Source organism: Stegodyphus dumicola, chromosome 3 (genome assembly GCF_044657685.1).
Source record: "Stegodyphus dumicola isolate Sdum_Otavi_A_Nest chromosome 3, ASM4465768v1".
NCBI lineage: Eukaryota > Metazoa > Arthropoda > Arachnida > Araneae > Eresidae > Stegodyphus > Stegodyphus dumicola.
This window is the reverse complement of record NC_140770.1, coordinates 247,863,538-247,886,374: the sequence shown is the minus strand read 5'-3', so window position 1 is coordinate 247,886,374 and position 22,837 is coordinate 247,863,538. Positions and strand designations below refer to the sequence as shown.

The window sequence follows — 22,837 nt, the reverse complement described above, 5'->3', positions numbered from 1 at the left end:
CACAACAATACTTCTGCAGCTTAGGATTTGGAGGTTATGGATAGCGTAGCAGAATTTCAATAAAATAAGTTAGAGCTATCAGAATCTTGGTAGAGGTAATTTAAGGAAGAACTTTAATATATAAATCTAATACGTATTTACATCGAACATATAATAAAGAAGAAATATAACGCAGTTAATCCGTTCAACTTCTTTAAGCAGAATCGGCTTCGAATTACCACTTTTTTCAAACTTCAGCCTTCACTTAGCTACTCATTGAGTTTTGGTCTTAATTGTATGTGGCCTTTAGTTATAGTATATCTTATACTCTATAAGAATAGATTCTTCTTCATGTTTCTTCTTCACGAATTGGAAATACCCATCATTCAGCTATCACAAATTCGGTAATCATATAATATTTCTATTACCAAAAAAATGGGAACGTATCTACAGAGGGAGCAAAATATGATTGGAAAATCTTCAATTTTCTTTTTAGTTAATGCTGCTAATTATATAGTATGAAAAACGTTACAGTATAAAGTTATATAATAATAGTTATAGTGAAAAACGATATGGCAAAGTATTTTGTGTTTGAAATTATGTAGAGGTTACGAATATAGTGTAATAAGTAATTACTTCATTTTTATTACTGTTTATTATCCAAGACACATGTTTTTGTTCTCATGGCATAATCCTAACAATGGCACATATTGCAATAATATGTCCTTTTAAATTCTTGTGTAGTAAATTTTAGAGAAATTTGAAAAAGAAATGTATGCTGGATTAGCAGAACTGGCAGTTGTAAAATCATTTTATGTGGAAATTACAGATCCATGCATCTTTAGATCTCATTGTTCTGTATTGCATTGTGAGAACAGAGTAAAAAGCTTTGTAAAATATTTTGCACAAAGGTGCCGATAGTCTCATTGTCAGCTCATACTCACAAATATAGAAGATATCGAAAAAGCGATTTTGATATTTTATTCTAAGGAAATCAACTTGCTTACAATTTTACAACTGTTTATTAATTTTTATATATAACTAGGTGTACCCGCCCGGCGTTGCCCGTGCATTTAGAAAATGCAGATAAGTGAATAGCGCAGGAATAGTAGTGTAGGACATGTAGACTGTCTCTCTCTCTTCCCCCCCACAAGCTACAAAAAAGAAATGAATTGTAATTAATCGATTTAATGTATCGTCAAAACAGCAAACTAACGCTAGAATAAAGAAATCAATTGTTACAATCGAACGTTATTTGAAAACAAATAATAATATCAGTGAGTCAAAAAAACCGTGATTAATTAATTATAAATAATTTTTTTTTAATTTTTCTAATTCAAAAATCGAAAATCGGGCTTCGAGGTCTGGTGGCCAGCCCCTTTGTGCTTCCGTATAAAAAATTCCAGGTCCCTGCGTGCGATAGATTTGGCTGGAGAGCTCGGTCAGACAGACAGACAGACACATTACACTTGCTTTTATTATTATAGATATGCTATGGTTGCAACTAAGGTGAATTCAGTGTAGTAGCATTTTCAACAAGTATACCAAAACAGTAAGAAAACGCTGATATGAGTTATTTGGCATTCCTACCAAATCTGGCATTTATCGTTTCTATTCATGAATTGATTCGGTGCACAGTTAAAATCCTTGGAAAACTCTTCGAGGTTGGATATTTGTCCATTTAACCTGAAATAGGAGAAACATAATTACAATCTGCTTGAATAAGGATTGTTAGAATATTGCGTGAACAATTTTTTATTTTTCTTTTTTAATTGTCATTTTATTGTCAAATGCATTACCTATCTAACAGATGTATGAAGTACTCGGGAAAAGGATTTTAAGGGGTGTTGGAGACCCCTATACCGACAATGTTAGATTTTATTCATTTTCGATGTACCTTTTCTAAAAATCTGCTGTAGATACAAGCTTGAAATTTTTTGTGTAATCAAAGTATGGTATACTATATGGTAACAAAGTATGGTATATATATCTATACTTGCATGAGATTTTGAAAGTTTTTGAATTTAAAGTAATTTACAGAATATTTTGTTCATAGTAAAATTTAGCATTTTTCTCACACAAAAACTTTTAAAATAATTATCCTCTAGTTTATTACAAAAAGCTCATTTCAGTAACTATAAGGAAACGTAATAAATAAGCCATAAAATTTTAGATACCTGTGTGCAGCACCTCTTGAGAAAAGGTACATTGAGTATAAAAAGATCACGTTTGGAGAAAAACGCGTTTATATGTAAAAATCCTCATTTATCAAAGCATTCAATGAAAAATTGAAACTAGGTTTTTTACAGTTCTAATCTTCATAGAGATTAAAAAATGGTGTTTTTAGAAAGCTAAAAGTGTAGAGACTTTGAAAATGCAAACATCCGCAAACACCATTTCTTGAAGATTTTTGGCTTCCAGGCGATGTACACTGCGCAAAAAAATGGGGCAGTTCTATATCGTCCGTTCTACTGGGTCGATTGACAGAATTCAACTTGTATTTTTCATGTCTCGAAAGCACGAGCTAGGATATGTATTAGATTTATATATAACACTGTTCTAACGTAGGTATTTTGACATATAATCGGACTTTTTCTGAAATGACATGCCAATTTTTCCATATTTCGATTCTACGACTCAAATTACGCCAAAATATCAAGTTTTGTAAAAATCGCACGAGTTTTTAAAACATTAGCTCTCAAAATTTTAGCTCATCAAAGTTAATTCAATTTGGTATATATTCATTAATATGTCTTTTTTTATTAAACTTATTTGATTTCTTCTTACATAGTTCGAAATTTAGGTTCATTCCAAAAAACATTCCCCCATTTTGAAGATTCATTTTAAAAATTTGTATTTTTAAATAATTTTACTAAATTTTTCGAGAAAAATTTTGAACTAATAAAATTTTTACAATTATTTTAAAGTAGATATATTTTTAAGCATACATACAAAAAATTAGAGGTTTTTATTCAAAATTTACGAAGATATAAGTAAGTTTATATATTGGCGCATTTTGAAATTTGGTATATTTGTTGAAAGCGATAATAATGAAAATGTGGTTTATGCACTTTGTCAAAATTATTTGAAAGTAAGAAAGATGTCACATTTTTTCCGTCGAAATTTAATACCTATGCATAATTTCAATTGTAGAATTAAGATATGGAAAAGAAAATTGGTATGTTATTTCAGAAAAAGTCCGATTTTGTATCAAAATGCCTATGTTAGAACAATGCTATATATAACTCTAATATATATCTTAAGTCGCGCTTTCGAAATATGAAAAATGCAATTTGAATTTTGTCAATCGGCCCAGTAGAACGGAAGATATAGAACTGTTTTTTTTTTCCCGCAGTGTACATGTTGCTTATTAATACGCACATTTAAAAAATATGAAACATATTCGTTAAAACAAGTAATATATTTACTTTAATTTTATTTAAATTATACGGCTTAAAATTATTAAGAAACACTGTGTCTTTTAAGAAATAAAGAGGTGAAATATTTGCATTATAATGAAAATTTAAACTAAAGATTAAATTTCAACACAGACAAAGATAACAGGAGCCATTGGTGTATTTCAAATTTTGATTTGAATAACTGGATTAGGTTTTAAAATGCTACAAACGTAAGACGAAGACCGGAATAGGAAATTAGGGCTTGCAACATCAGGAGAGGAAATCAGAATTATATCACTAAAAACCAAACGAAAAAGGAATATGGACGCACACTTCTACAGTTCGAATTTCGGAAAATATATTGCACGAATAATTCTGAAATCAAACTATTCAAATGCGACTGTATACTGTTAATCTATATATTATTTGAGAACTATTATATGCGAGACATTGCAATTGCTGTTTTATCACGCAGATTACAGGAGTGAGAATACTCGTATTTCGGTATGAGAAGCAAATATTCCAATATGAGAAGCAAATATGAGCGGAACAATGGTCATTTCGTAGGCACGTCTGGCTTATTTTGACGCTTTGATAACGGTGACAAGTGATCGAAAAGGGAGGCTCTGGTACAGTGCTACCAAAACTAGAGAAATAATGATCCCATACCCCCTATCACCTGAAATGTGTTAAATAGTTATTTGACACAGTTGTCAAAGATAAGGCCGGAAGCATGCTGTATTAAGTATATTAATGTCCTTAGAAATATTGGCGTAAGAGGCATAGATGCTCATATTAGACTGTTGCACAAATATCTTGACCATATTGAGAAAAAGTGTCCACGATCCTAAATATCACTATTGTCCTGGAGCACTTAGAGCTACTCGGTTGTATCGTCAAGTCATTGACGGTCTTAAATTGAAAAAATGCCAAGTGTACCTTTGGAGTGACTCGTCTGTAGTTCTGACATAGATGAAAAAAGATTCCCACTGGAGTGTTTTCGTGGCAAACCGTGTAACTGAAATAAGGAGCTGCACAAATCCGAACGACTGGGCATTATGTACCAAGCTCAAGCAATCCAGCTGATCTTCCCTCTAGAGGTGTGATGCCAAAATGTTGCTTCAGAGCAGATGGTTGGAGATGCCAGATTGGCTTAAACAAGAGCCGGATAAATGTCCTGTCTCTGAAGAGGCAGAACTAGAAGCTGATGAACTGAATAGAGAATATGGTGCGATTTCCTAAAATTGCAAGGTGGGAGGATGGTAAGGAACGTACACGAACTCAATTAATACACTATAATTTAATATATTCATTATAATGTACATCTTCTATGGCAACAGTAATGTACCAAGCTGTACAGACAGCATAAGAGAGATAATAAAAGAACTGAGCTCATCGAGCAGGGTGTGCTCATCGATCAGAATGGGTATATATATATATATATATATATACCCATTCTGATATATATACCCATTGATATATGTACATATATATACTTTTGATGCTGCCGATATCAAGCAAAAGGGGAGGGACGCATCTACAAGTTATGGCAGTCCCGTATACATGTCTATATATAAGGCTTAGAGATCCTTTTCATTTAACACGCATATGCAGTACGTTCATCGACTTACATCAAGAAGATTCAGACTGTATTTAGTGTTCAGGGCCATATGGTTAGGTATTAGTTGGAGTTTCCAAGCTTATCCATATAATGTCCCTGTGATATGAATCCACGAAACAACTCCTTTTTTGTGTAAGTTAACGGTCGATTTGTAGAAGGCTAAAGCATCATGTGGATTTATGTCGCTGTTAATGGTCTTACTGACACATTGGAGAACTGTTGTTCTGACGTGAGTGGCAGAATGTCACTTTACTTTAAATACAATCATTACCACCATTCTCAGAGATATGTCAGAAGACATCATTTCAAATTCAGCAACCACTGAGCATAAGAATGAATGTACGAAAGTGTAGTTTTAAAAATACATGATAAAAATATTTATGCATAAATACAACAGCATTAAATAAAATCATTCTTTAGGTACTTCTGAAATGTTAAATATTAAACGTAAGAGTAAAAATGTATTTCAAATGGAGAGTTCTCAAATTGCCTAATTTCTCAAATTGCCTAATTTAATTGGATAAAGTAATATATCCAGTTGAGTTTCCGTCCTGACATTATAAATTTTGTACATTATATTCATGTTCTTATATACAGAAACTCTTAGTATGCAATTTAACATTGAAGGTCGGAAAGTGTATAAATATCTAGTAAAATTTCATTAAAATTAGAATATTTGTCAAAAATTTGAATTGATGGAAGGAAGCATTTATTAAAATGAACTTTGCACATATATCAAAATGTAATACAAGATTTGTTTGAAATGCATAAAGTTAAAATAAAATGAAATATAATTTCAATTGTAAGGATTAAACAAAACTGAAAGTTCTTTTAAAATACCTTTAAGTATTTTATTTATTTATGTTAAAACCTTTCTTACTCAGTATGTTAACATATGCATGCAAAATTTCACTTCTGTATGACAACTATAAAAAAATATATTTCAAGGTCAACTGTCCTCTTAACATGATTAATTTAAGGGATTTTTTTTTTTACTGTTAATAGCAATGTTTATTTTCAGTTGTATATCCTGAAATTATTCTACATTCAGTTTAATAAAAGTTTAGCTGATGGTGTTTCTCCTTGCATATTTAATGCATCAGTGGCTCATATAGTATTTCAGCCTCCAAATCATTCCAGTATAAGTAACTTATATCATTAAGAATAACATCCATTCATTGTTTTGAGGAGGGAAGGAACATTCATATTTAAGTTACCTTGCCTCTGGCAGAAAGTACTGTCCATTGCTGCCCCCTTTCATAATATAATCTAGATTTGCTTCCCCACAGAGTGCCTGAAATAGATGAAAATGATTTGTAAATTATTATACTTACATTAAAAATGTCTGGAGTGGACACCACATGACTTCCTTGCACGGCCAATTAAATTATGCACACTTTTTGATGCATTTCATTTAAACGTATTTCCAAGAATTACATTAGAAATATATTTCTCATTTTCCTCAGAAAAAAAAAAAAAAAAAAAAAAAAAAACTCAAAACATCTTAATTAAAAATTGTAAAATACAGAAAAACCTAAAACATCAAACAGAGTTAAAAAAAGGTTGAAAAACCATTTTTGTAAATTAAAATTCGAGTTTAAATTATTTAAAATTAGGTAGAAAGATTTTTCGGTGCACCATACTTTTAGCTCCGCTCGACATGAAGACACTGAAGTTGGTGCAGAAACTGCTGTAATTCACTGTGCTTCTAACTTTAAATGTAAATGAATGGCTATGTTGTTAGGCTTAGTGAAACTTAAACAACTTTAAAATTGCAGATAATTCTACAACTCTTGCAAACAGATAAATTAAAGGCAGAAAAATCTTAACCGGAACACAAGAACAATATAATTCAATCCCTTTCAAAGCAAAAAATGCACAATTTGCTAATATATAAGAGTAAAAAACGTAGCTCACCGAGCCGGGTCACAGAGTGTGTAAATAGGTTCATATATTTATAACCCTTTGGTACGGCCAATTGCAACCAAAAAAGGAGGTGCACAGATACATGTTATAGCAGTCCCATATACAAAATTTCAACATCCTGAAGCTACGTGTTTTGGAATTATGGGAGATACGTACATACGAACGCACGTATAGACGTTACGAAAATTATCTCTTCTGAATCCATTTTAATTCCATTTCGCACCCGTTTTGGAAAAAAGAGTCATGTCTTGTGTTTTTAGATGCAGATGTAACGCAAAAACATCATTCAAATGGAATCGTGAGCGTTCAAAATGGAATTTTCGTTGAACTACAATACCCGAAAGTTCTCGCGATTACAATATTTCCTTTACTTTGTACAAGGAAATATAAAAGAACAAAAAGAGAAAAAGATTCTTATCATACACTATTGGCATCTATTAACCTCCAGAGAGATATCAAAAATCAATAACATGCATACACAACGTAAATGCACAAAACTTACTCTGTTTAAAATTAGAAAACGTTTTTTTTATTATTAAAGTGACTATTAGTATTATTATATTGTTTCTTTATTACATATTAATCTTTCTTCCGTTTCTAAAGAGATGTATGATGTTTCTAAAATTTATTTTTAAAATCCTTAAAATACTTCTTTAGGCGATTATTTTGCTTGAATCCTTTTGGAAATTCTTTATTCGAATTAAGTTCCAAATGAAAATTTAAATGCAACAGCGGTTTTTCATCTGCAGCTGTTGCACAAACAAAGGAATTTTGATTTTTAAAAATTGAACTTGAAATACATTTTTGTTTTTTCTTTTCCTGTCTTTGATCATCCTCGCGAAGCTTTAGAACATTTAAATATCAACACTCAGTTAATGAGCGCATGACGAATAATAAGAAGTATATTTACACAATGAACGGTAACAACATGATATTTTTCAAACATGTTTCAGCATCACTCTCTAGAAACTTAGTGTATTAGAAATGAGAAACCAGAAAGCAGAATGAATTTGGATAGCCGGAGTTTTATGCTGTTGACTTGTTTTTTAAATTCTGTTAAAGACTTGCAACGCGTGAACTGTATTGGATAAATATACACTGTTCATCAAAATTAAAAGAGTTTGAGAGAAATGAAACTTTTTGAAACATGATTGCCACAATTTACGCAAAACATTATTTAACATAAATAATCATGTTTTCAAATTGATCTGTTTGAAAACATTGAATTTAAATTCAAATTTATGAACATTTAATGGTGATTGAAAATCGATCTCTCTCTGGTAAAATGTCTGATCTCAAATTTACAACCACTGTAACCTCTGACAAAAATGCAAACCTCGTATCTCCATTTTATAGAATTTTCAATTGAAAATTTTCATTTGAAAATATATGTGGAGATGTACACCCCACTACTCAAGAGTGCATTTTATAAAAAATGCAGTTCGATTGCGAAAGTGAACGATATATGCTCTGAAGGTTGATGTCCGATGTCCGATGAGTAAGATGGTTAAGCCATTCCAGTGGCATCTCTGCTTTTAAGTATTCTAAGCATTAGAGAAATGGTCCATGCCTGGGAGATAGCGAAAAACTATCGGGCCAATAGTATTTACAAACACTCTTAGATCAAGCTATTAACACCTCAGCCACATATCTATGACCTGCTGCAGATCGTACGTCAATATTCAGTCCAGTGCGGGAGTGTTTCAAGGGTAAACTCCAAACAACCAAACCATTGCCGCGGAAATGGGCTTTTTCATTTCCAAGCAACATCCAAGCGAACTGATCCTTAGTTTCTCCAGGTCGAAACACTTCTGGAATCACAGTTCAAGCTATATGAGGATCCAATGTTAAATAGGACAGACTATCCTGTTAGTTCCTGAACATGACGAAGACATCAGCTTTAATGAGCTACTTGGGAAGATGTTGTAGTAGGGCACAAAACCATTGGCTTTCTTACACAACGTGAAACCTACTGAAGCATTCTCGCAGCTGTAGAATAATTGATCGAGTTCATAATGACAGCCTGAAAGTTACATATAATGATATATATATATATATATATAATGAAAGAAAGTGAGATATTATTGATAGATATACAACTAACAGATATACACATATATGCATATATATATATATATATATAATTTATTTCCTAAACAGTATTGATTAATTGATTATATTATCTCCTAAGTTTAATTATAATAGAATTATTTTAAAAGTGTGAATCCATACTGGTAAGTTATATTTTGAAAGATTTTTTGAAGTAATTTGAAAGCAAAATGTTAAAATCATCATGAAGAATAAAATTTCAATTGTAAAAGGAAAAATTAAAACATGTAATCATTGTCATTGATCGGAAATTAGTTGACTTTTCAAGGGGAACAAACCAACTCCCGTTCAATGAACAATAATTGATAAAAATACGTAAATACGAAAGTGTTTCGTCTTTACTCGAGTTATAAGTTAAAGCCAAACCGGCAATTCTAGTCAGGCCAAATATTTCCGCGAATAGAAGGAATTATGAACCAATGCTGATACTCAAAGTACTTATTCTTATGAAGCATTTTAGTCAATTCAATTTGGAGTAAAAATCAATTACTGTAGAGAAATCCTATTTAACTCGAGTAACCGTCCCCGACACTTTCATGTTTATGCATTTGAGTACTATATTATTTGTAGAAATGAAACATTGGAAATTGTCATTATGAAATCGAATTCAAAGTAAAGTTGAAATAAACATAGAAGATTACAAAATAAGATAAATAATGCAAACTTTGTAAAAACAAATCAAAGACAATATAAAAATAATATAAAATACTATAAATAAGATCAGTGAATGTACATGAAGATATAAAGGCCAGAAATGGTATTAAGTAACTTACATTCTTTCTAGTGGGGGAGTTGGCAAAGTGTTCTCTTCGTGTCTGACTCAGAAGTGTAGGGTGTCCGAAAATTCTTAGCGGCAGTAGGGGCTTTGAATAATATCAGTCGGTAAGACTTGGGTGAAGTAATTTATGGTAGTGGGTGGGACTTGGAATTCTTGAGGGATGTATTTTGTGGAGTTCTTATCTGAGAAAGACTGTCTGTTAAGATTTTTTTGAAAATACTAGTGAATGGAAATTAATTAATTTCTGGCTAATTGTCGTGTCGCAATGATTAAGAATTTAAGAAAGGAAAAAGGAATTTTCACTGTCCAAGAGCTGATAGACAGATATATAATTGAATAAGGTGATTTTTTAAACAAACATACATATATGCAATTACAAGAAATAGTTTTATTCTGCATTTTCTTGCTTTTTCTTCGTACTATGAGAATAAAGATTATATTGAGTATCTTTAATTAATTGGTCTTTGTGTAAGAAAATTGTAAACATAAGATCCCACTGACAGTGAAGGAGGTGAAAGGAGTTGAGATCTTTTACTTCCACAGAGAAAAGATTTTCTTGCCTACCTAATGTTGTCTATGATATTGATATTAAGAGGAGAAAGTAATGTATTTTACGCAAAAGCAGCGTGAAATTAATAATAGGAAAGAAACAGTTCGGGATATATAATTAAAGCCTTTACATGTGCCTCCAGTTTTGAGATAATATCTAGTTTTGGCACTTTTGTATAATTTATATATTATCACTAATATATTTCACGATTCTTTAATGATGCAATTGTTCAATAGCAAAATTCTCCCTTTATAATAGTATTGAAATGCTGTGCAAAACTAAATAACTATTTTCTAAATGTCATTTATTAAAACTTACACGTCCTGCACTTATCCAAAATAATTGATTCTGGTTATACTTTAATCCAGGCAGTTTTAAGTCGCCCCCGTGGTGTTTTACCCACGTTTGATAAGCCTAAACAAAAATGAAGGAAACAAATTTAAACAAGTATGAACACAAAACATAAAATAGATACACAAATATTGTTCTCAATTTTAATAAATGCAACTGACGATATGTTTTTGTAAGAAATCTGCATAGAATTTGACTATCGCATGATAATTAATAGCAAGGATTATTTCTAGCTATAGAATTGTTTTACTATTTTATGAAAAAACATGTTCTGCATATGCACGCCCCCTTCCTATTAGGAAAATGGAATATGCTTATCAGGACTTGTGCTTCTCTTGATTTGCTTTGGAAACATGGTGCGTCCTGAATAAGAACAGGGATCTTACTCAAGCTATGTTCAAGGTTTGTGTATAACAGACGACACAAGCAGGAAGGGTATACCAAACCCTTTATTTTCAATACTTTACAGGTACTTCTGAACTTCGGAATACAGAGACCAACCACTTGTGGTCCGAACGTAAGAATATAAAACTACTAACTAAAACTCTAACTAAAAAGCTAACTTTTATTTAGTATACAAATGCTTAGCACTAAGACTGGCCTTTATTTAAAAGGACACGTATGTAGTACGCCGAGTTACTGAAACTACAATATGTTCTCAAATATCAAGAGGGCTAAACCTCCGGCCTTAAAGGCAACTAGCAACCGAGTGAAAACTCTTAATACTGCAGTGGCAAGCGGCCTGCTTCCTAAAACTCCTTCTCTCTCTCTCTAAGACTTGGCAAAAAGCCACAACTTAAATACTTGGGCGTTGGCAAGACAATTTGCATAAACAAGTTAAAGCATTTAATTCTGGCCGGAAGTAGAAAATAAGAAGTGATAGTACAGTTTTAAAATAAAATAAGCGTTAATAAAACTTAGGATCCTTACATGCTTTCCACAAGGACATGGCCTGGAACTGGGATATGGCAGGTCAGAGTACAGTAAGGGGGGATTTCAAATGATTACAAGTCACACTTAATTCTTAGTAGAGGCGATATTAACATTTGATTATTTCATCATGTTTTCTGTTATTATATTAGCAACTATTATTAAAAATTAACCAGTAATTATGTGGAAAATTGAGATATATAAAATGTCACACAACGTTAAGGTAAAGAACGCGTTAAACTTCAATGTAATTGCATTGAATTATTTGCGTCAGGGTTGTATGTGTGTAATTTATGCAGACTACAAGTAAACATATTAACTACACATTAAGTACTGAATCGTATTATAGTTTATGTTTTTCAAAAGCAATTAATCCTAAATATTTATTCCCGTAGCGGGTACTTAGCCGACTTAGGCTTCGAACCCTTGTCAGTCGGTATATTAGTATTCTCCTCTAATCACTCTACCGTCTGGACGGCAATCCTAAATATAAATATAAATGTATTTTTGCTATGGATTCTTGTTCGCTAAGTGTATAACTTAGCAAAATACTTTTATCTTTATTACACAGACGATAATTTTACACACTATTTGTTAATAAATTAATTAATAAAATTAAATTAAATTAATTAAATATGTAACGATCTGCAGTGCAACACGTAATGTCACTAGACCCCAGCCAGTCAAATCTGTAGAGATATAATGTTAGAAATAATCCAAAACCAGCCAATAACTGGCTGGGGTCTATTTTAATAGGGCAAGAAGTAAGATCTTTCATTCTAGTAAGACGCAAAGATGCCAGTCGTGTATAGAAAAAAAAATTCCCTCGCCTCTTCTCAGTATTATTCCGCCATTCCCGTCATTTATTTATTAGTAATTTGTTTGCAATCTCCTTGATATGCGCAGTCAGAAATATATTATTCGCTTAATGACTGTATTCATTATTTGCAGTAGACTTGAATATCTCATCGGTCATTTCATTGTCAATGACACCTTTGCAATATAGATTAAATATATATATAAATTGATACAAATATTGGTACTGAAAATTAGTAAATTGATTTAATTTCAAGTGAGATCTGCTATCTTTACCGAAAAATCTCTAGAAGTGATTAATTGTACAAGTTAGCCTTTGAGATGACTGACGGTTATGAAACAAATACCATAAAGATGCCTCAGTCCATATAAAGATGTCCCAGACATGTTACTTAAATGTTGGTTAAGTAACTGGAGCTAAAACGGCAGTCAGCTCAGCCTGAGAGATTGAGTTATGTTGATTTCAGCTCCTCTGCAGTTATGTTTTAAGTTACTTTCATGTAATACGCAAAGTGTACTGCCGCTTTCAGATCTATATGCATGCAATGAAATGGGCAATTAACTAAGATGTTCTGGGAATTCATCTACAGTAGTGTCGCATTGTAATGGGTGCAGAACGAGAAGCATGGAGCTTTTACCGCGTACATTGTGCTTTCCACAAGGACTAGCGCAAGGTAAACAGCATTAAAATTCAGACAGAGAGTAATTTCAACAACTTCTATTTACTAAAAAAAACGCAGCGTTTATAAAGCACGATAATGTAGTTATTTAATTCATTAAGGCTATAAAATATCTTGGAGCTGCACTGAACTACTGCATGCTTATTCCTCGGAAAACCTACAATTATTTTAAGTTCCAGTATCTTTGGAGAGACTATACCAACGCGGTTATTTATTTAATTTAAAATGCAATATTTTGAACATTTGTCACTTATGATGAGCAAAATCTGCGTAAGATTGTTTCATAGTAGGTGATTTATTTATATTTTATCCATAAAAGATCTATCTGTATGCTTACAAAAGATTTAGGATTTAATTTGAAAAGGCCATATGTGAGACAAAACCATCTGTGATATCCGTGAACTGTAATACTGCCTTCTACAGACAAGGGTGCAGAAAACTGTATCTTTTTTGTTTAAATATAAATTAAATAAAATTTCATCAGAAACTTTGTCACAAACGCGCATTCCATCTACAAAGTCTAATGCATCTTTTAGGTTATAGTTATCAGCGTTTTAGGAACAATGTTTCGAAAACGTTTTCTTGTAAACGAAAAGACAAATAAACCTAATTAGATGGAATTCGGAGGTTCTTTCTCAGATTAAATATGGTGAAATATTTTCAAAATATTCAAATTCTGAAAATGCCGCTAATTTTGGAAATGTTGCGAGCAAGATGGTCTAGTAATATTTCCTGTTAGACACATTCTGTAATAATTTTTAATCCTCCCGAGTTTGCAGTATATTCTGAAAGGCAACATTTAACTGTGTTTGTAACATCTCAAACTTTAAAGGGCAATCTACGTGGAAAAAATGAGTACTAAAGATTTCAGGATCATTGCTACTTTCCCGTGAATTCGAATATGATTATCTAAGTGCTTAATTTTTCTATTATTTTTCTTAATAGCCTTTTAGTTTTCACTAGGAGTAATTGTTATAAATGTCTAAAAGTTACCTTCATCTAAATTCCAATTTATAAATTGGAATCATTTCATTGCTCTTTCCTGACGTCATTTAATTTTTCTTTCTGTAATATCTGTACGTAGTTTATGAATTTAGACTTTATAAAAGATGACAAGGCCTGTAAAACTATTGTGTTGTTATTTATAACTGGTGTATTCTTGTGAATTAATCCATGTATATAATATTGACTTCAAAAATAGTGCCGTTGGTTTGTGTTTATGTGTACACATATTTTATGTATGTAAGCTAATGCCATATGAAAGTTAAATCTAGTCTCTATCTGGGGCAATTTACATGATAACTTCTAGCTAATCTAAAACTGATTATTTTTCTGCTTTGTGAATTCGGGATACGCGTAAGTGGCACGTTAATGAAAAGTAGTTCTTTGATGTGTGAAAGGAAATAGGAAATTTTATCTTTTAACAAAACAAGTGAAGTTAAATCTAGTCTTTTGTTTGTGACTCGGGTCCACAATTCGTTCTGTCAGGAATCAATAAATAATGGGGAGTATTATATATATATATATATATAGATATATAGGTGTACAATATTCCCGTTTATATTTGTTGTTTTGTGTGCCTTTCGGAATGGTATCACTTTCCATAGCGTAGAGCTATGTTTAATTCAGGAAGATCTCTTTGGGTGATTTTATTATCCAAATAATCGTAGACCTAACATGAAATTATATTTCCATGTGTGGATAGCTGAGTGATATGGCTTCATAACATTTAGTGCTATTGGAACATACACAAAATGAGAAAGAATCTTTCGGATAATTTTCATGTAAAATATAACGACTATTGAAATAAGATATATATTCTCCTTTTTCGTTGCAGTTCTGGTATTGTCATTTAATAGTAACAATTTAAGGTTTATATAGCTAATCATTCATTTCAAGCGTAAATTTCTATAATTTTAGCAGTATTGTTAAGTTTTTATTACTGTCCATAAACCTTTCTTACCCGATAAGCAAGTTTGAGACCTGCACTATCAGCTAGATTTTCTACGTGCGTCTTATTCCCATCTACCTGCGAAAGATAATATTGCTTCAATAGATAAAACTTTTTCACATAAATTGAGAATAAAATTTCAATAATAGATAAAAAAGAATCACAGGAGAAGATATGATATATTTCTCAAAGTAATCTTTTTTAAGGTTACGATTAGCTTGTGAATGCTCCGATGCATTTATATATAGATGTGAAATTGGGAAGATTAACTGTATTTTTTTCTGACACAATATTAGTAGAAATACTTTATGATAGCACTAAGGTGTAACGTGAATGACACTTCGTCAGATTATAATTATATATGCCATGGAGTTCATAGTGACATTTGTGTCATGTTATTTCCCAAGCTTAAATTCTTCATCGAAATAAAATCAATCACATTTTGCATTGCAGAAACTCAAAATTGTAGATAGCTTATAATAATATCTTAAAACTGCATCTTAGAAGAATATATTTGATACAAATCGTCAGATGCAGCTGGCAATATTTCATATAAGCAGCCAAAATATGCCACAATGATTGCCATTTTATTCAACGGCAATGAAAAAGGATTTTAAGATTTTAGAACTTCGAATTGCATTTCACTGCACTTGCTCCATCTAGCTCAGTAAATACCAACTTTAACTGAAAACTTTCTATATAAACTGTTCAACATAAATATCACTATGATATCACAAAAAAATGTTAGTTCGGCCAACAAATGTTTGGTAGATTTTCATTGAAATCTGAGACATGTTCGTCCTTGGAAAGATTATGAACGAAGGGCTACAGCCACTTGTGACACTCATTTAGGTAGTGATAGTAATTGTAAAGAAGTTTAGGTTGCTATTTGTTATTTTTATTTCCGTCCGTAAATAACTTGAGTTAAATAACTGAAATCTGATAATATTATATGCCATTACATTTTATTACATCATCCTATCAATGTATCATCTGCACTAATTATCCTATCAGAAGTATATTTCTGATATCCGTAATCTCATTCCTATAATATAAATACATTTACAACATTTTTCTTATGAACCCGAATACTTCGCGAATAAGTAAATGAATTTTTGTATCCTTATTCGAAAAAAAAGTCATCCAGAGCTTTTCTGACCTCATCTGAATTGAAGGAAATCTCGAAGCTACTACGGCTGAAATTCTCTTCGACAGAAGTCGTCAGTAGTGCATACTAGATAACTCTTTTCTATCATTAGAACATAAGAAACCAATTCTATTTCAATGTTTTTGTTGAATATAAATAATTTATGGTCAGTACAATTCGAGTAACTTGACCTAGTGGCAAGTTTTGTTCTTGACAGAGCCACTGAACTGTATTACGTCGCAAGATGAAAGAATTAATCGTTTCTAGAAAGGCATTTAATTTCCTTGCAGCCGGAATAACAATTAAGTATCTTATTTTAGCCGGATTTTAACACCATCGCATTTTATTCTCCTTGAATTTAAATTTAAATAGATAAATTCATTTTTAAAGAATATACTGATTCGCATAATATGTTAAAAGTAAGACTTTTTGGGGGGTAAAGTAATTAACCAGGTATTGTGATCCAAACATTTACTTTAACTTCTTCTTTCTGTAGACTTTATTAGTTGCTGTGTACGTAACAAGAGGTTTTGAATAACAAAAGTTTTTATAAGTTCAGTTTCTGGCAGCCTCGCATTGTAGTTACGTACTAGCTCAAGCTCTGCAAAAGTTTTATTTCGGCTCTAGCATCTTGCTAGAAAATGTTTAAAATACGCACCGTTAATTATATTGCTCTCTCCTAAAGTAGTCTATTTAGTCAGATTACGCTACGTATAATGAAATTAATTCATCCTATGTTGTTAAATGCTCGAAAGTAGCGAAGGTTCATTTGTAGCACACTTAGCTCCTTCTGTTCTTTCGAGAATTAATTAAAAACGTTATTTTAACCTTCTTAAGACTTGGACATTTAATTCAGACTAAAGCATGTCAGAAAACAATTTAAATTTTAGCCTACTTCTCGTTCCAAGACTCAAGTTGCTGCGCTACCAGCACTCCTATTGATGGATTCGGATTTATTGTGGACAGTAAACCTACATCGATAATACATTATCGAGTAGTTTCGATGGTAGACGTTTGGGCCTGTCTCTTATTGAAAGCTTAGAAACGCATATTTTACTATATCCAGTTGGAGAAACACAAAATTTGGATATTGTAACCACTGCGCTACGAGGTGAAACACAGAATTATTGGGAATATACTATAAAGAATTCAGGAAATGCCTGAAACCCTGTGCCTGAAAGACAAAAAGTTGCCATTGCCACGTCTGCACTAAGAGGACAGGCCTCACTATTGTGGAAGAATATAGGCAAATTTATAGTAGGGGAATTCAGAGGCCAAACATATACCTTTGAAAATTTCAAAAAATCATTATTAAAGGTCTTTCCCATAGTGAAAGACCGAGCAAAGCTAGAAGCCGAGCTATATAGTTTTTATCAATGTAATATAGAAGATTTGACGGACTTTATTCTGCGAAAACTTAAGCTGACGGATATGCTGTATGGGAAGAAACCCGACGCGGAGATTATTGAAATAATCTTACCAAGATTGCTACCTGCTGTTACGTCGAAATTCGAAACCAAGCACCTTGCAGGAACTCTTCGAGTTGGCGGTCAAGTTCCAAAATCGCAGAATAGCGGAAAAAGCTAGAGGGGCATCGTATTCTCAAGGTCTCCGAAGGCAATCCTCAAATGAACAGACCAGAAACACAAATCGCTCTTATGGGGAAAGAGCTCTCAAGCTAACTCATCGAAGTTCGAAGGTCAAGCCCAAAAAGGAAATTTGAAAACAACCGTCCGAGTACTCAGAAGATATAAGTTGAACGTAAAGCTTTAAACGAGTAGAGGGGCCTGTAAAAGCGAGGGTCCAGACCCCGGAAGTTTCGAAAAAACCCTCCAGAAGAAACCTAAATACGGTCGTGGTAAAGAACTCACAATTACCCGATTATACAAGTCCTGGTTGGCGATGTACCAGTAGAAGCTATCATCGATACAGGGGCAGAAGGTAATTTTATGAGTGATACATTTTTTAAGAAGAATTTTAATAGGTTACGATTATTTAAAAATAAAAACACAGAAATCATAGCAGCACAAGGAAAAACTTGTCAATTTATTGGGAAATTATCATTACAAATACTGGTAAAAAATGTAAGCCTTAAAGTATTAATTTTTGTCGTAAAAAATTTGCAAAGTCCGCTTATTTTAGGCATGGAGCTTTTAAAGGCCGCGAAGGCCAAACTGAATTTTCAGGAAAATTCATTTATGCTGGAAATGGATCGGAGGGTGGTGGAGCCAGTAGAACAACCGCAAGTCGACCTTAGCCATTTGAATGACCATGAAAGCCAAGCCATCCAGCAAGTGGTGAGTACTTTTTCGAACTTGTTTTTAGAACGGCCTGGTAATTGTCAAATTGTTACGCATGATATACAGTTAACTGCCGACAAACCCTGTAGGACTAAACCTTACCGGTATGATAAACTGAAAGAACAAATTATGGAAGAACACATCCAGGAAATGTTGAAGAATCAGATAATAACGCCCATAAATAGTGAGTACGCGAGTCCAGTCGTACTATGTAGGAAAAAGAACGAGTTTCCTCCTTCGGATAAAAGGGCTTGGAGGTTTGCTATCGATTACAGAAAACTTAATAGTGTTACTAAATTCCCAGTTTACCCTTTGCCGGTTATAGAGGAAATTATTAGAAAGATTAAGTCTACGAGATACATGACTACGTTGGACTTAACGTCTGGCTATTATCAAATAGCTATGAGACCCGAAGACATACATAAAACCGCGTTTATCACAAAATCGGGCACTTATGCAATTTTACGCATTCCCTTTGGGTTGTGTGGGGCCCCGTCAACATTCCAGAGAGCTATGGACATTGTTCTAAAGCTTGTCCTAGAAAATTCGACTTTAATCTATCTAAATGATATAATTCTAACGAGTAGTACGTTGGAACAACATATTAAAGATTTAGAAGAGGTTTTAAAATTATTAAAAGAGGCCTGTCTTACAATTAACGCCTCAAAATGCAAGTTCGTGACTAAAGAACTTAAATATCTGGGGTATGAAATTTCGCAAAAGGGTATAGAAACTCAGGATTCAAAAATAAAAGCCATCAAGAATTTCCCACCTCCCAACACCGCCAAGAAACTTTCTTCTTTCTTTGGGTTATGTTCTTATTATCGGTCATTCATAAAACATTTTGCGAACATTGTTGAACCGTTGTTAGTAATTAAAAGAAAGAAAAGTAAATTTACGTGGACAGCAGAGGTAAATACTGCATTTGAAAGGTTAAAAGATGCACTCATCAATGCCCCTGTTTTGAAATTCCCGGAAGGGGACGAAAACCTGGAAATTGCAGCAGATGCGTCGGACTATGCCGTAGGTGCACTTCTCATGCAAAATGGCCATCCCTTGGCATTTTTTAATAAAACTTTAAACTCTACGCAAAGGAATTATACAGCTACAGAGAGAGAAACATTAGCCGTATTAATGGCTGTACACAAATTTCGAGTACGCTGAGATATGTGTTAATGAACTAGCATTTGGACCTATATGATACCCGAAGAAGTTATAGTAAGGATTGAAATCATAATAAAATGTTAATTAACATACATAACCATGATAGGTTTCAACCAAGCCTAAGTTTATGAAATATTTTGTGATGTACTACTTGTGCCTATGTCACTATTTTATACACTATGGACATTAGAATCCAACACATCAAGTTTATTATAAATATTTCTACCTATTTTCAGAGTTTTTTAGGTGGTGGGATGGGTTATTTTTCTAACAGATTTGAACCCACTAAAATTGGTGATAAAATTTACAGCTATTCAGGTATTCTTCTCTCATTTCATTGTCTAGAACTTCTGGAAGTTTTAAAATGTGGCGTTGAATTAACGTAACCAGTGGTGAAATATTACTGCCATGTCAAGTAAATAAGTATAATTTTAAACTATTTTCGAATAATACTACATAAAGGTCCTCGTATTCTACTGCAGAGTTTTAACCGAAAATGTATGTGTGGAATGAAAAAAATTAAAAATAGGGAAAGGAATGGTATTAATACTGCGTTTAAAACGTTTACAGTACCAAATCATATTAGATATCAAAGGAAATAGAATTTTTTCTTTAGAAGTGATGATTTAGAAACGGATATAGAGATTGAATATAATCGGATAGAAGATCTAGAGATAACTGGCGGTTCCTTGTGAAGAATTAAAATATATAGCAACTTAAAATCCAAAATAATAATTACAATATAAAGCATTTAATAAAGGCAATATATTAATCCTAAAATCGTAAATGCATTTATTCAGTTTTCCATTTTAATCGTAAATATTCCTTCCCTTCAAAACACATATTCACAGCAAAATTTTCTTAGTGTTTTCATGCTGTAAAAGTAGTAAAAAAGGGCCAAATGTCCGAGTAAGTGTGGTAGCCTTAAAGTTTCGTTTCCTCGATCTCAGTAAATAAAACAAAATGATTTTGTCGTATTACGTTTACAGGACATTACATAAATGTAAATGCTACAGGCAAAGCCTTAGGTCCAGTCACTTCGTGAGATGATTGCTTATTTCTAGATCTGACCTCATGATATATTACAAAAGTCAAACTATTTGATAATATAATTAGCATTATGGATTATGGCTTCTCAGCTCTAGTTTTGGTTGGAATAATTTCTCGTCGACACTCCTATTTGACCGCTCAGAACCGATGTGAACGGTATTTAGTGAAATAATAAGATTTTCTATAACTATGATGTATAAAAATTATTAATATTTATATTAATACAGAAAGAAAATGGATGAAAATGCAACTCACCATAATATCAACGTTATTTTTCGGATCCTTATAATTTAAATAAGTATTATACTGATCTATGATACACTCGGTTTTCGCCTCGAAGGTATTTCTTGCGAAAAAGCTCCACCAGTCAAAACGCTTGCCATTTACAAAATATTTTCGACCTGTAACGGTATCATCACTATTAAAAACGATGTTGAAATAACATCATTAACGTTTTATTTTGCTCCTAATTTTTTATTTCTTATGTAGTTGCATAATAACACTTTTAATAAACAAATGTTTTCTGAAATAAATTCAAAATTAAATCCGAGAAACACGTTAGCAATATGTTTACAAAACAAAAGAAGTTTTAGTCATATTTATATGCAGGAAAGGAATGAAAAATTCAAAAATAAGGAATTAAAATTTAGTAACTGTACGCTAAAGTGATGCTACAAATAAAGTAATAAATTGCAAGAATCTTTATTTATAAATGGCTTGCGTCAAGGAAAGTACAAGATAAAAAATCTGATCTGTACACCACATGACTTCCTTCTACGGAATATTAAATTACACGCAATTTTCCTGCCTTTCATTTAAACATATTGAATTAACAGTTAACGAATTTTGAATTAAATCTACTCCGCCGATAGCGCATAAACCACAATAGAATAAATGCACTCATTAAAGTTCATTATATTTATTTACCATAGCGACATTACGTTCACTACGCTATGTTCACTTAACAGCATTGACATTCATTTTATAACTCAGAGTGCACAAAAATTATATCATCTGAAGAATTATCACAAGTTCTATTCAAATACTATAATAAATCTAAAACGATGTTTAAGAAATTATACAAATAAAAAACAGTTTTTCTAAGGCGATTCAGCGCCGCTTGACCTAATGCGCATGCGGGTATTAATTAACTCAGTTCTCACTTCGTACCAAGGCAAAAATACATAAAAATTCAAAATATTTTCATTAAAATTTGAAAGATTTAGAAAAACATAAAACCCCAAAATCAGTTAAAACAATGAAAAACAACAATTTTTAAAATTAAAATTACGGTTTCTACAACAAAACAAGCTAAAAACTTAAATGTTAATTTTAGATTAATTCGCAATAACGAAAGAAGAAGTTAATTTGTCGTTGCGAAGTTTAGTTTCTCCAAATTGGCAACAAATCCACTATTCTGCTAAGTTTCAAATGTAAAAAAACATGGCTGTCATGGTAATCAAAAATTAGGTTTACCCGCTCTAAAAAAACTTTTAAATTGTTGATAATTCCACAGTTATTGCATGCAGGTTAACTAAAGATTTAAAAATCTTAACCAGAACAGCATAATTCACTCATTTTTAAAGGAAAAAAAAACCACATAAGAATAAGGCAACTGAGTTCACTGAGCCGAGTAACAGAGTGGATATATATACATATATATTGTTTAAACATATATATATATACTTTTGTTTCGTCCGATTCCAACCAAAATGCGAAGTGCACATCTACATGTTATAGCAGTCCCATGTACAAATCAAAGTCAAACGTTGGACAAAATCCAACGTTCTGAGGCTACTTGTTTTTGAGCTATGTGAAATACGTACGTACGTACAGACGCTAAGAAAACACCTCTTCAGAATTCATTTTAAACCAGTTTCATAATTTTTTTGGGGAAAAAGAGTCCTTCAATCTGTCCTTGTATACAGATGTCACGTACAAACATTTTTAAATTGCATTCGATAGCAGTCAAAATGGATATTTTCGTTGAAATATGATATCCGAAATTTTTCGCGATTACAATACTTCCTTTTTAGTTACTTTTATTTTTACAAGGAACTAAGAACGAAAAATGAGGGTTATTAAAA

General features: G+C 32.1%; 1 protein-coding gene across 1 annotated transcript; it reads right to left on the bottom strand.

The window, feature by feature from the left end:
• Positions 1-1,029: 1,029 nt before the first annotated feature.
• LOC118193331 (neprilysin-2-like) lies at positions 1,030-21,189 on the bottom strand. The gene is made up of 5 exons (XM_035364406.2): positions 21,006-21,189; positions 15,102-15,167; positions 10,680-10,775; positions 6,216-6,292; positions 1,030-1,665 (listed from the first exon to the last, which is right to left on the bottom strand). The coding sequence occupies exons 1-5, from the start codon at positions 21,006-21,008 to the stop codon at positions 1,566-1,568; spliced, it is 342 nt and encodes a 113-aa protein (XP_035220297.2). The 5' UTR covers positions 21,009-21,189; the 3' UTR covers positions 1,030-1,565.
• Positions 21,190-22,837: the final 1,648 nt, after the last annotated feature.

What these genes read in the sequence shown, in the direction of transcription:
- LOC118193331 (XM_035364406.2), bottom strand. An exon ending in GTCTCAAACTTGCTTATCGG is followed by an intron (nt 10,776 to 15,101) that starts GTAAGAAAGGTT and finishes ATTTTTGTTTAG; the next exon opens with GCTTATCAAACGTGGGTAAA. An exon ending in TTTGGATAAGTGCAGGACGT is followed by an intron (nt 6,293 to 10,679) that starts GTAAGTTTTAAT and finishes CATCTATTTCAG; the next exon opens with GCACTCTGTGGGGAAGCAAA.